Below are 14,026 nucleotides of genomic sequence, written 5' to 3'. Positions count from 1 at the left end.
AGAGAATCCAGCAACTGACCCTTAGATTTTTTCTTCCCAGGAGTTACTTACGGCTTATTGTCCGGTGATGGATCTGTAATTTATTTTTTCCTTTTATTCTTGAAATCGATTAACTATATAATAATAATAATGTTTATTGATGAATTTTTGTATACATAGAATAATATAATACATATAATTACAAACAACATAGGCATGGACATCAGTCCGTCTGCCGAGATGTTGCTAATACAAAAGCAAAAGTCTCCCTAAATATATAAAAAAAATTAAAGGTAAACAATAAAATAATACAAATTCTTCTGAACTTAAGCTTACTTCAATAATTGAATTCCAAAACCAATTCCTTCCTATACTATAGTGCTAATATTGTATAAAGCCTGCCAGTAGTTACCATTGAGACGAAATAGAAACTGAGCCCCGACCATCACATCCAGCCTAAAGCATTTCTACCGAAAACCACTCAGAACTGGACAAACGGCAATAAAATGATACTTATTCTCTATAGACAACATATTACACAACAAACATGCCAATCAGCTGTCCGGGTCACAGAGTAATTTAATGGTAACACCTCCCGTCTAATCTTTATTATAAGCGTCATGAACCTTAGCTTATTATCATCAACTCCCACGAAAAAATTCTATTCACCTGTGAGTCTAGTCATCTATCATACAAGGTGTTCATGACTAATTGAGTTTCAGAAAATAATAATATTGTTACAAATTTTATTTTTTTATTTTGAAAGAACTTATGTAAATTATAATAATTATTTTTAAATATTATTATTATATATTTATATTTATATATTATATTTATATAAATATTATTTTAAATTTATAAATAATGATTATACTTCACTCTTTCTGTCCGTTTTGGATGGACTTCACCCATTTCTCAGTAGTTTATACCATATATTCATCTGGCTATAACTCTGAGACTGAATCCATTACATTCAACTGAGTAAACCTATCTGAAAGTTTGTGTGATAACCTACATAATGATGCCAAAAACTAATTTTCGTCAAAATTGGACTTAACCCCTTTTTTCCGTGCAGTCTTCAAGTGGTATGCGAAGCATGTCTGTACCATAGAAATGTATTGTGGAAAGTCTTGGCCTGTTGGTATTAAACAAAATAAAGTAGCCACTCCCAGATGGCTGCTTAAGGTTCAATGATCTGATGGCAATGAGTTGTCTCTTCCGTACGCTAAGACCGCATAGTGTTCTCCTAATGTATCAATCTATCCGCGAGTACGATTCTTTCCTTACCTGCATAAAGGTAGTCCCAAATTAATTGTTCATCAACATGTTGCCTGGTTGGCAGGGCTGGCCTTTTGTCCCCCACTTAAAAATCGACGTGATCAGTTTGCAAATTGTCATTGTGTATGCTGAGAGCGTTTGATAACATTAATTAATAATGAAATTAAGTCCATTGTTCTGGAACTACTATTGTAACTACCACAATAATTCTGGTATGAACGCACCTCACACGATTTCCCATCCTACAAGCCTTAAGGTTCTAACTTATTTAGTATCTTCAACTCCGAATACGTAATTGTAATTCTGTAGTTACTCTGAAATTACTCTAAACTTCCTAAGAGCTGCACTAAAACGATTATACTGCAAAAATTGTTTAAATAATAGATATAGTTCCGAGTTTATTCAATCTATATACGTCTTTTCTAGAAAACCATCGGGCTATTTGCCAAATATATATACCTACTACTGTATATATTTAGTGAAGTAATCGCCAATTTTTTTGTTTTTGAGCTGGAATAATCTATACAGGTGCATCTGCTCCACACTCAATCAGACTTCACATTAGGAACTTCAAGAGAAATTAACTCTCTCCTAATCGTTTGCCATGGTGTGGCAACCCATATCCGCCGAAAGGGTGGAATGCACCTGCGGTCATCAGAAGCTAACACTCATCTTTGGTCCTTGTTTCGCCTAGATGGGTGGTCAGAGGATAATCCTAGTTTGATCAAGTGGCTTGGGATGTTTATGCTAAGCTTGAGTCTCGGTAGCGAGGATGGCATCCGCGGAGGCAGTACTTACAGAGATTGGATAGGGTCAGCTGTGGGTGTCTGACTATATCTTCTGTGATAGTCTATCCTAGAACCCCCCCGCGACTTTGGGGATGGTGGCTATTAATGGACTACTACTCCAATTGAGAGTGCGTGGATGTTGGACCACTTAGAAGATGACTCCTTCATTTATTATGGTTGAATTTTTACAACCATATAATTCTTCAGGCAGCTGTTAATCAAATATTCAAAATTTGACACCATCTCAATATTTCAGGTCAACAAGTATTATTGATACTTCTCTTATCAATAGTTAACGTAATAATAAAGGAATCAAAACATTCTATTCGAAATATTTTTTGAAAATATTCCTATTTGCAATTATGAGCGTCAAACAAGGATCATGAAAAAGTTAATCGGCTGTACGGTAATGTTGAAATGCGCATTCTTTCTTTTCCTTCTCTCTCGTCCTCCTAGCATTAAAGAGATCTCATAATTTGACCTTTTCTCCAAATATCACTAAAAGTTACGTTCAAATTTTGACTAGTTAATTTAACCAGGCAGTCAAAACCTTTTCGTAGAAGCTAGTTGTTCTTCCACCTCATCCAAACAATGAAATTTACAGTAGAAGGGTTCCCTCTAAATGGTAAGAGGGTTATCCGATAGATCATTGTAAGCGCTATAAGGATTTTTGCTTTCATTTATCCGGTAAGAGGATACATTGCGTTCTTATCAAAGTTTCGCTGGCAATATCTATTTTCAGGTTCTCTGAGTTCAAAAAAAAGATTGTAGAAAATAATTCAATGAAAAAGAAATGCGCTAAATTTAAAAATCACAAGAAACGCTGACCTTATATTTTGTTTGAGTTCTCTCATGAGACCTAATAGTAAATTACAGAACAAAATGGCCTATCTGGAAGAACCACTTTACTAAATCTCTTTTTCCTATTATTTATTTCATTTTTTAAAAATTGTCTTTACCTGCTCAAAGATTTTCTTTAACAAGAAATACTCATTGCGCATGACATCTAGATCTACAACTTATTTTTGGAAAATTTGAGTACACTTGGAGAAGGGTAAGAGGATTCCTTTCTAAAACTAATCCATGGTCGTATAACTTATTTAATAGTTTTGGATTAAATGGATGACTGAAATTCCGAATTCGAAGATAAGCACACACCTGAGCACACTATTTCTTACCATTAAATGGATTTTTAATTAGCAATCATTTTTTTTTTTGTTTAAACTTTTATTTTAAGGCAGAACTGGAGGAGGCAGAACATTCTGAAGAATAATTTCTGTGTGATTTATGGTTTAACCATACTCTAAAGGCTCCAGGAACGCAAAAATAAATAAATGATTGTGAAACATACAGAATAAATTAGTATTTATGTCCTAGTTTGGAGGCGACTAGCAGACATATGTACTTTACTGTAAATTTCTTTTAAAAACCATTAAATAAAATTTAAGGCCTAAGACCGGGAATCGAACCCAGTACCACAATACATATTATCTACGCAGGTCTCGCCTCTAACCGCTCGGCTGCGGTGGCGCCTTTTTATGAGAACGATAGTCTAGTTACTGAAATGTGATATTACAATATTCCATTTCAAAAAATTATTGAATGTAATTTCTAATTTTCTAACCCCAACCTTGTAGCATACTTTTCCGGTTAAACTAATTTTTTGTTTTTAACTATACTGTTGACTTATATGCTAAACTAAATGACAGAGAAAAGTATTATTTACGAAGGTTAAAGAGAGTAATGCTGTTAGGGCGCGAGACTAGATCACCTTGGGCTAACGGTTCACCACACCACACATTCATACGTACATTCACCATACGTGTACCCGTTACCAATCACCAACTGCATATTGCTGCTGTTACCAGAAAATTCCTCCTGTTAATTGGGCTATATTTTTAGTTGATAACATATTTTTCAGTAAATGATGTTTTGGAAGTTAGATGTTAGTTACATAATTGTATATTTTAAGTGTTTTTTTTTACTGAACTACGAGAATATTTTTTAAAATAGCAATTACTATTTACGACATCGTAAACAGTATTTAACAAGCTATTATTCAATTTACTTTCACTAACAGAGGTTTTAAAATTTTTATAGTCTCTAAAGATAAATACAAATTACTTTCTTTATCTACAATTCCTTTTGTTTTTATTACAATATAGATTCAGATTTACAGTGATTTTAATGTTTCTCTAAGAGCAATTTGAGGTGTTAACTTTTTTAATCTGAACAGAGAATTATTGACATACCAAGTATAGGGTAAAATAGAACTTAGTTGAAATCAAATTCTCTACTTCAAACTGAGTATTCAACTTTTGATGATGGATGGAAGTCCGAAGCCGCCAGGAATACAAAAAGCTTGTGTGCTGTGACGGAAAAAATGAGGGACGTTATGTAGCACTGCTTACCTAATCTCATTTTTTCGGATACATCACCCCCCAATAATAATCCGCTACTCCAGAAATGGTAATTTGAGTGCAATGCCCGTGTTTTTTTTACATAATTCTCTGAAGTGACAGCTGCTTCTCAGTTAGGCGATTCACTTTTCTTTAGTAATATCTAGAGAGTGATCGTGGTCGAATCGAAAAAAATGTTGCTAATATAACTCTCTAGAGTGTTTTATGTGTGCGAATGAACAGTAAACCTTAAAGCGAAGTCTCAAGGCTAGCTCAGACTCTCAGAATTCGGTTTCATCGATTTCGCCCAATCACGGGACTAATAAATAGCCTTGTTGTGTCATGAGGGGGTCTGACATAGTCGACATTAAGATTTTTTTGCTCTTTTGAAAAGGACCTCCTAAACTAAACACAAAAATCTAATTAGCAGAATCACACGGCTAACAATCCATAGCAGCGAGAATTATACTTTCTAACTGCCTTTAATCTACCTTTTAAATCTTAGAGACAACAAACAAACTCCCTTTATTCATATATATTCTTTCTTTCAAGGAACCATGAAATACCCTCTTGTTAAAACTTCCCTAGCATTATCCGAGGAATTCTGGAAAGCTCAAAAAGTTCCAGGCCGATTTCTAAGTTAAGAATAAAGTTTTTCGACTTTACTCTTGAGTTACATAGCATAAACTGATTACGCATTAACTATAGGAGTTTTTGCAAACCCAAGTAATAGTTATAAAATACTATAATAATTATTATATGATGTATTATTATATTACTACAATATAATAACGTATTATGTGTAATATATTTTCTTCTAATACATGTTGATTTGTTGCAATTATGAATAATATAATATTTAGGCAATGGCAAATGCCTCTGCCAGAGTATACTGATCATTAAATCCAAACACATTTACCATTTCAAAAAAAATAACAGAAAAAAGGATAAAATTGAATAAAATAACACTTAACAAATAAATTAACAAAAATTAGAATTATCGTATCTATTTACAGTTGTGATTACACATTGGAAAGCATGTAGTACCTGGTCATCTTCTGGTGTTATATGTACTTATTAACAATTATAATTTATATTTCATTGTTAGCACAAAACTTTGGAGTGTCTTCTGTTCTGACTGTTAAGGTGCTAACCTTTAACATATTGAGTTCCTAGGTCGAAAGCTTGGCAAAAAAAAAATTATTGTTGAAACTGGTATTCTTCTTAGTAAACACTAAAATAATTTTACAGTATTTTCTTTTGCCCTACATATTACTGCAGACATTTTCTCGAAGGGGATTTAATGGTAAAGCCGCATATCGGAGGACTTTAAAGTTACATTTGGAGGAATAAAGTTTAGAAAGATTAAGCTAGTTTGAGGAAATTTCGCTATTTGCCAAAAATCTAAAATGAATTTTAGTGTTTTTATTTCTTTTAAGATGTTACATTAAAACTGAGATTTTTTTTCAGTAGTGAAAAATCGAAGGAGCCGTTGGCTAGAAAATCTTAAAATAAAGAAAATTCTATTCGATGGCACTTCCGGGAGGCTGATATTCATCAAATTTCGGTATACAGTCTCGGGTTTGATTCGGATAATAAGATAAAAAGTTAATATTATACAAATGGCAACCCAGTGCAGTAATGGCCCTTCAAAGGGAAGCCTATCTATCTCATCTACTCTCCCAGAAAAGAAATTCCCTAATTGAATTTTCCTGGAAATACTTTAGAACTACTTATGCACAATTGTTAACAGATAAAGAACAAGGAAGAAGTTGTTTTTGAGAAAACAAAAAAAAAGATAGTAAAATGTATTCATTCATCATAATACATTTCCGATTGGGTCGCTCTACCAAAAATAAGGCATCCTCTGATTAGCATCTAGGCTAAATAACAACTCTGAAATTTCTACGATTTTTCTTTTTTTGAGTTTCAGTGGTTACATATGGTGCATTCCCACATACGAAGTTGTAAAAATCATTTTTGCCGATTTAGGAACCTCAGAATGGAAATTTCCAGCGAAGATCTGGTCCAATACAGCACCTTCTCTTACTTGGTACAGAAGAAGAAAGAAAAAATATAAACTCAAAGGTTTAGAAGAAAATAAACACATATTTCAGTATATGTCTGCTAATTATAACATGAATAAAAATAAATTTCATTATAATAATCTGGAATGCAGTCAAGTGAAGGTCAAAACCTCCCCTTACTGAGGAGAGTCCACTGGAAGAATTAATTACACATTTTTCAAATAAAGTTATATCTTCTTAACATTGCCTAAAGTTAGAAAAAGAAGATTTTTATTTTGGCTCTTTTTAGAGCGAATTAATGAGGTGTAGAAAAATCTATGAAAAATGATTTCGGAAAGAGGATCGTATTCGAAAATTAAAAAATAAAATAATAATATGCGGTGAGAACTATCTCAGGACTATCCCTTAATAAAAAGACGAGGTTCTAAGTTATGTATTTATTCAAATTCTGAATTTAACAACATACTTCATTCTACTTAATATCCAAATTGTAATGCTGTTCATGATACCGAAATGACACTTTCATGGGAACTTATCCCATCCTTTCTCAGAATACAATAAAAAGAATTTTCTTGTAAAATAGTGGTAAGCAAATTCAAAAATTCTCGGAAAAGTTAAAATCCATTCAATAAAGTGCTACTGCCGATTATGTAATTTCCTTTGACTCCTTCTTTATAATAAATAATCAGTGGATCGTTATGCACAAAAATTTCTCTAGTGAGAATCAGGCAAAATCATATTCTTGTGGAAAATTTTTCATATAAAAGTATGAGACCAAATAAAAATGAGTATAATGGGATCTATTTACACAAGATATCTAAAAATAGTTAAAAATCCGTTCACTGAACTGGTACGAACGTTGAGGAATTTAGAAACCTAAATTACAGTGGGTCTCCTTATGGAACCTAATCGAAACATAAGGTTTGTTTTTATTATTATTTTTTAAATCTTTGAGATATTTTGTCAACCCACTCATATATAAACAAAATTTCTAAAAATCTCTTTTTCACTATTCTGAGATTTCCGAAGAACATGAAATCAAAGAGTGATATGATCTCAATACTTCGTTACTAGTGATTAGTATATTATTTTCTTCTTTATTTATTTATATAAATTCCTTGTGCAAAAGAAACATTACTAGAAACAGAAATAGGGTCCGATATGTTCACGTACACTCTTATATATAATATGCCCTTATGGAAGGAAACTGAAACGCTGGTGTTTATTGGTACTTCTATTGAAGCAGTAATTTGTAAAAGAAAGCCATGAACAGATCTATTGAAAAGGAGTGAAGTAAACGAGAGATCAGACATTCGTCTTTTTTGCAAGATAGCATCAACATGGGTGTTCAAAACTAGACTTAAGTAAGCGTCAATTCACAGATTAGCAAAGAATCTGCCTTGGAAAGAAAACAGAGGTGACCTAAACTCAATGTCCACAGAATCCTTTGAACACCTGCTGTATCGCCGCCATTACATTGAAATAATATTGATAGATAAAATATAGATAAAAGATAATACGTAAAGTACCATTGGTTAACAAACTGATATCTTTCTTAGTACTATTGTAGCTTAGCTGCGTTATGATATCGGAATGGGAGGTTTCAATATGCTAGAGGAGTAAACAACAATGAGATAGATTTTACTTATTTCATAGTTAAGTAAACAGCACTCCTAAAATAACCAATCTGATTCTGGAAAGACGTTAGGATAAGAGACCACTTGGGTATAATATATATGTATATTCACATTTGCGAATATAATCGTTGAACATTACTATATCTAACCTACTTGTCCTGGCTGATTCGCTTGGCACGAGAGGCCAAAAAAAAAACCTACATGTCTAAAAATTTACCCCCTTGAAGAAGTAATGTTATGGTGGGCATGAATAATCTTTCAGTAACATAGTTGGTCATTTCGGAATTCTGATTACATACTTAGAAAGTAGCATATCATATCTGAATGTCAAAAACTGTAATAATGCTATAAAAAATGCAGGAGAAAGTTCCAAATTTGTAATTAGTTGTAATTCTATATAAAGTTGATTTAGCAAGATTCATGCAGCTTCATTGTTTGCAAGAACTATAACTGCATATAATAGTATGTTTGTAGTCTTGTAATTCTTAAATTTCTATAATAAGGAAAAAAACATAAAATAAAATATAATGTTGGGAGTAATCTTTATTAAATAACTTTAACATCCCTCTATTCGTATGCAGCAATCGTTTACTTTTAAATTGCTTGAGATTCTTTGAATTTATTTTTGTGATATTGAACAAATATATTCAACTTCTGAAAATAAAATTAAACAATTTTCTTCGGCATAAAAGTGATTGATTTCTAAGTAGATTCTTTCTACGCGTATTACTAAATTAAAAATCCATTCTAATTAAACTAGTTGCTGATCTCTCTACAACACTTTATTTAGAGTTTTTAAAACATGAGTTGGTAATTATTCGAATTTTGATTAAGCATGTTAACTTCTGAGGTTAATATAGGTCTCTTCAGTGCCCTAGCGGCATCTAGATGGAATTCTCTCCTTACAGACAATATTGACTGGGACACTGGGCTGGAAGAAGGCGTTAAGCTAAAGAAATAAAATCTAACGGTAGCCTTCTGGAATCGAACCGGATCCCTTTTGTAGACCAGTGGACTATCCACGTAATGAGTCTCTTTCGTTCAATTTAATTCCCTTTAAGACTATTTTGATTACAATTACTTTTAAGACTATTAAATAATGGAAATTTGTATTTTAAAAAATTCATGGATAGTTATGTTTCCAGTAATCTTCATAATGATTGAAGGTTGGTATTGTATTAAATTTCCTTTGTCTTCTTAAAATTAATTTTTTCTAAGTTTAAAGAAAGAACAGGCTAATTATTTGGAAATATATTTATTTAACAATTTTAATTTCTTCTTAATTAATATTTACCTCTATAAAAATACAAGCACATACACATTTACAATAAAAAAAAAAGAGGACAAAATGTACATTTTTGTATTATCTTAATTTTTAGGAATCTAGAAAAAATTATAATACATGAATTACTTTAATATGGTAATCATTTCACTTAAGTACAGAAAAAATATATATTACAAATATCACATTTCAAGAATTAAATTTATTCTTCCTAAAACCGAATATTGCACATTATTTACATGTGATGCTATGTATCATGCATTGAAATGTATGTTTCTCTCTTACACTCACTCTCTCTCTCTCTCTCTCTCTCTATATATATATTTAAATACACGCGTTAATAAAATTAAATTTGGAATATTGATAACAAAATATGATTTAAACTTAGAAATATACATACTGAATACTCACTAAAAGTACTTATGTTTATAACTTAAAATGTACGCAGTGCCTATTTTTTCAGGCAGGGCTTAAAGTCCAACTACCAACTGGTTGTAGTGGACTGTGGCGAAAGCTTATACTTTACTATACACAATTTTTTTTTATCAAATTAAAAGTAGTCATACGCGGATTCGAACTGGGGATCTCCCACTTACAAAGCCACGCTCTTGACCACTAGACCAATACCCCCCTAAATTTCTGTTAAATTAATTATAACTTACAGAATGGATTAAAAGGACACAAATTCTCTAACTAAAATTTAAATTTTAATAATGTTAAATATATCAATATCCTTTATTTTATGCCAAATATTTCGTCCTATATTTATAAATATATATCAATAATTCTGAGGATTTAAGAAAATATGAGAAAATATTTTCTTCTTTAATGAGAAAATTTTCTAAAAAAAGTATCGAGATTAATAGCTTAAAGTAGCTCTTAATGATATATAATACTTAATATAACAACTTAAAATTAAGTGAATGTTTTTTATAATAAACTATACATTAAGTTTAGCAGTACATTGCAGTAACTTCAAAATAAAAATAAACTATGAAATTTCTAACATTATTGGATAATACTGGGCTAACAGAACATTCAGAAATCAAATAAAAACAAAATAATCAAAATCTGTAATTTAACTAGGAACAATTTTTATTGCGTTTTTAATTGTTTTACTTAGAAAGGAATTATTCAGTTCAAATATGATACCTTTATGGCTAATTAATAAAATCAGTTATTGTCGGTGGGAATTGGAAGATGTTCGTTTGGTTTGAATATGTGTAAAGGTGATTTAAATATTTTCCCTTGGACAATTGACTTTAAGCCCTCACCAGCGTAGGATACCAATGGTGAAATTTCACAAACAACAGATCCTGGTTCAAATTTGCCACCTGCTTCTTCGACAAACCTTTTATGTAATGAAAACAAGTCTTTTCTGGCAGTTGTAGGTGTATCCTTATCAGCAGCGTCAGAATTTTTCAAAGCACTGAATTCATCCTCACGATTAACTTCCCAAACAGCTAGTTTTTTAGTAAATTGAAATACATCAAAAACAAATTTTTCAATTTTAATTCCATTTGGTTTCTCAGGTTTGCAACGTTTACCATCAAAATCAATGTAGGGGATTTTTTTCTTAGCAACATGAAGTTTTAAATCACATTCATACTTATTCGCTACGCTCCTTAGAAATTCAGTGGTGAAAAAATGGTTGCAAATATTGCCTGCAGAGAAAGTTAGCCTCCCATCGTTGTTACGCATTTCAGCAGTTTTCAATGTTATTTCACTGTATTCCACTACCTGATATTTTCCATCTACATTGCATACCACTCCTAAAGCTTCAGTAGGAAAAGCTTTCTCCACAACTTTAGCTCCGCAATCAGCACTTTTTAGAACACAATAGCCAATAAAAATGGGATCTGCTACCTTGACAAGTATATTATCCACACTGTGAGCATGCAAGTACATTATACCTTTATTTTCAATCATATCTAGGACTTTCTTATCCCTTAGCGCACGGTATAGACCACCATTTCCATCAGGAGCAAGAGAAATTTTATGGGGTTTATCCATGATAATTTTGCCATCAAAAGTAAAACAAGGAAGAAGCCCTTGCTCGAAAACAACAACGTTATTTTTCTCTAGCCCAAAGTAATTATTCTTTTCAAAAAATTCTATAGTAGGGTCCATGGTGTGTTCACTTGTCATTATAAACCAAGTGATTACGCAGGACTTTCCCGATCTTTCTGTAGCTAATTCCATCAGTTTTTTAATTCTTTCTGCTTGGATTTGATAAAGGCTTTTATGAGAAGGTAAACCAACATCATACATTCCTTTAGGGTCTGTAGAACCCAGTCTTGTTCCTTGCCCACCAGCCATTAGTAACACTCCCACATGCCCTTCTGAAATCTGTTTCAAACCCTCTTCCTCATAAGACAACAAAAGCTCTGGGGTTGTTCTTGATACAGCGCCAAAAAGACTAGAAGGTATAGGTTTTAATCTGTCATCCAATTTCTCTTGATCACTAGATACATTTTCAGTAGCTTTTTGAAAATAAGATATTACCTCTGGAATATTAATAGTTTTGATGTCTTGAATAAGTTCGTGCCTATCATCATCACTCAATTTCTCCCAGAAATGTAAAATATGTTCCTGTCCATAGCTTTTTAAAAATCCAGTAATTTCACTTATATCCGACATTTTCGGTTAATGTAGGGCACTATAAAAGGAAAAACAAATACTTAACTACCTATAAATCCTGTTTTGACGTGGGTAACTGCTGGAATTACGGGAGCCACACGTTCACCTCACGACAACTACAATGCAACACGGTCTCCCCATGGTTTGACAGCTGAGTTAAACAGGTTATGTTACTAGTGGTGGGGAGCGAAGGCAATCCCTCTTTTCTGTGGGGGGCTTCTAGACAGCCTTGATCTTTGGTCTAACTCCAACTTTCACTACTTAGGAATGGGGAAAATCAGGCTCTGCTGCTCAATAACTGGATTACAAACTAAAAATAAGCCACTAACGAGTAAATTATCCAAATCAGTGATTATGATGACTGAGCCAAATTAATGAAATCAAGAAGAAAAATATCAGTTACAGTATCAGTTTCTTCTCATTTAAGAGAAGAAATTGTAACTTTTGTCATATGATTGGGATATAAGTACAAAAATGCATATTAAAACGATAAAAATGTTTATTAAAACTAAGTACTAATTGCAAAGTGCAAGATATTTTGCGGTATTCTAGAGTTCCAATTAAAAATAGAGTGCAATTAATTCATTTTTGTAGATTTCTAGTCTGCTTTCTGTCGTACCTTTTTCAGAATCCTAAAAATCTGTATCTCTTCATACTTTGAAATGTTAGATTGCTGCGAAAAATTGAAATAATAATAAATACATAAGCAACAAAATAAAACAGTTAACATACGTACATCTTCAAAAAAAAAAAAAGCATTTCTGTCATCGCCAACCTGCAATCAAGAAACTGCTCATACCTAGCGCATTTTACTTAATCCTCAGTAGGGTTTATAATTTGGGCATTAATTAAATTTTATTCAAATTTTTGTCAAAGAAAGCTCTGTACTTCAGTTCATATCAACGAATTTGACCAATATAGCTCAGGGATGTTTATATTCACTTGTAAAAAAAATTGATATGAAAATTTTAAGAAGAGAGCGGAAGAAATTGTTTAAATTATATTTTATTTATCGAAGGCAAAAGCACATTTATCAGTTCCCCGGCCAGTTTGCATTAGAAAATTTATTAGCATATCGTCAGATACATTCCACTCTGGGTTCCCTTTATCATAAAAACTAGTTCTTCTGCTTTTGTACACTACAACAAATGTTTGGTTTATTAATAGAAGTATTTTTCTTGTTTTTAATAAAGGAAGTGTTTTCATATAAAATCATCTTTGATTTTATACTTCATCGCACACATATTTCTTGAATCCCTGCCTGCCAAAATAAAAGTGACACAATCAGCAAGAGTAGTGCGAGACGGCAACATTGAAATCGATATCTCTATACTGAACTGATTAATGTACCTCTAATGATGGATGAAGGACCGAAACCGGTCAAGGTTACAAGAAATATGCATGCTACGACGGATAAAATAAGTCATCCAGCACTGTGGTCCTAACTTTTGAAATGAAATACATGCTAAGTAACACATGAGAGATGTCGCATTTATACTCAACGTACCATTTATGTTCTTAATATTATAAAAAATCAATTACTAAAAACAATGTTCTTTAGGGTGCCATTTGCCGTACGCCTTCTATTTCTTCCACAAAAGTTGCACTCATTGTTTGCATTGAGTTAACTTTTTTTTGCTTTCCCATAAATTTACTTTCAGTTTTATAGGCGTTTAAGTTGAAAAATCAATCATATAAAAAATAATGTCGTCTATTAACTTACTTAGTAAGAAAAAAAGATTCGGTCTTGTAGCAAATCCATGTTTTTTACTTTTAATTTTGATCCAATTAATCCAAAGAGTGGTAACGCTGGATGGTTTCTCTTCACACCATATATACCATCTTTAATTATTGTATGTGTTTATTAAGATTAATTACTAAATAAATTTTTTTAAAACTTACTAGATTAGTGAAATGTCCTTTTCCGATTATTAAGTCTGTTACTGTATGTTGTTTCCTTAAATTCTACCTGGTTCTGTTTAAAATTATCTTCGGA

The 14,026-nt window shown here is 32.0% G+C and overlaps 1 protein-coding gene across 1 annotated transcript; it reads right to left on the bottom strand.

Moving 5' to 3' along the window:
- Nucleotides 1-9,703: 9,703 nt before the first annotated feature.
- mmy (UDP-N-acetylglucosamine pyrophosphorylase mmy) lies at nucleotides 9,704-12,204 on the bottom strand. Its single transcript, XM_074139734.1, has one exon. The coding sequence runs from the start codon at nucleotides 12,028-12,030 to the stop codon at nucleotides 10,564-10,566; it is 1,467 nt and encodes a 488-aa protein (XP_073995835.1). The 5' UTR covers nucleotides 12,031-12,204; the 3' UTR covers nucleotides 9,704-10,563.
- Between the last annotated feature and the right edge of the window lie 1,822 nt (nucleotides 12,205-14,026).

Source organism: Rhodnius prolixus, unplaced genomic scaffold, assembly GCF_049639745.1.
Source record: "Rhodnius prolixus isolate KJV_2025 unplaced genomic scaffold, Rpr scaffold_1, whole genome shotgun sequence".
Taxonomy (NCBI): domain Eukaryota; kingdom Metazoa; phylum Arthropoda; class Insecta; order Hemiptera; family Reduviidae; genus Rhodnius; species Rhodnius prolixus.
This window is presented reverse-complemented; position numbering and strand designations above follow the sequence as displayed.

Coding starts and splice junctions, on each gene's coding strand:
- mmy (XM_074139734.1), bottom strand. CDS start 12,030: ATGTCGGATATAAGTGAAATTACTGGATTTTTAAAAAGCTATGGACAG.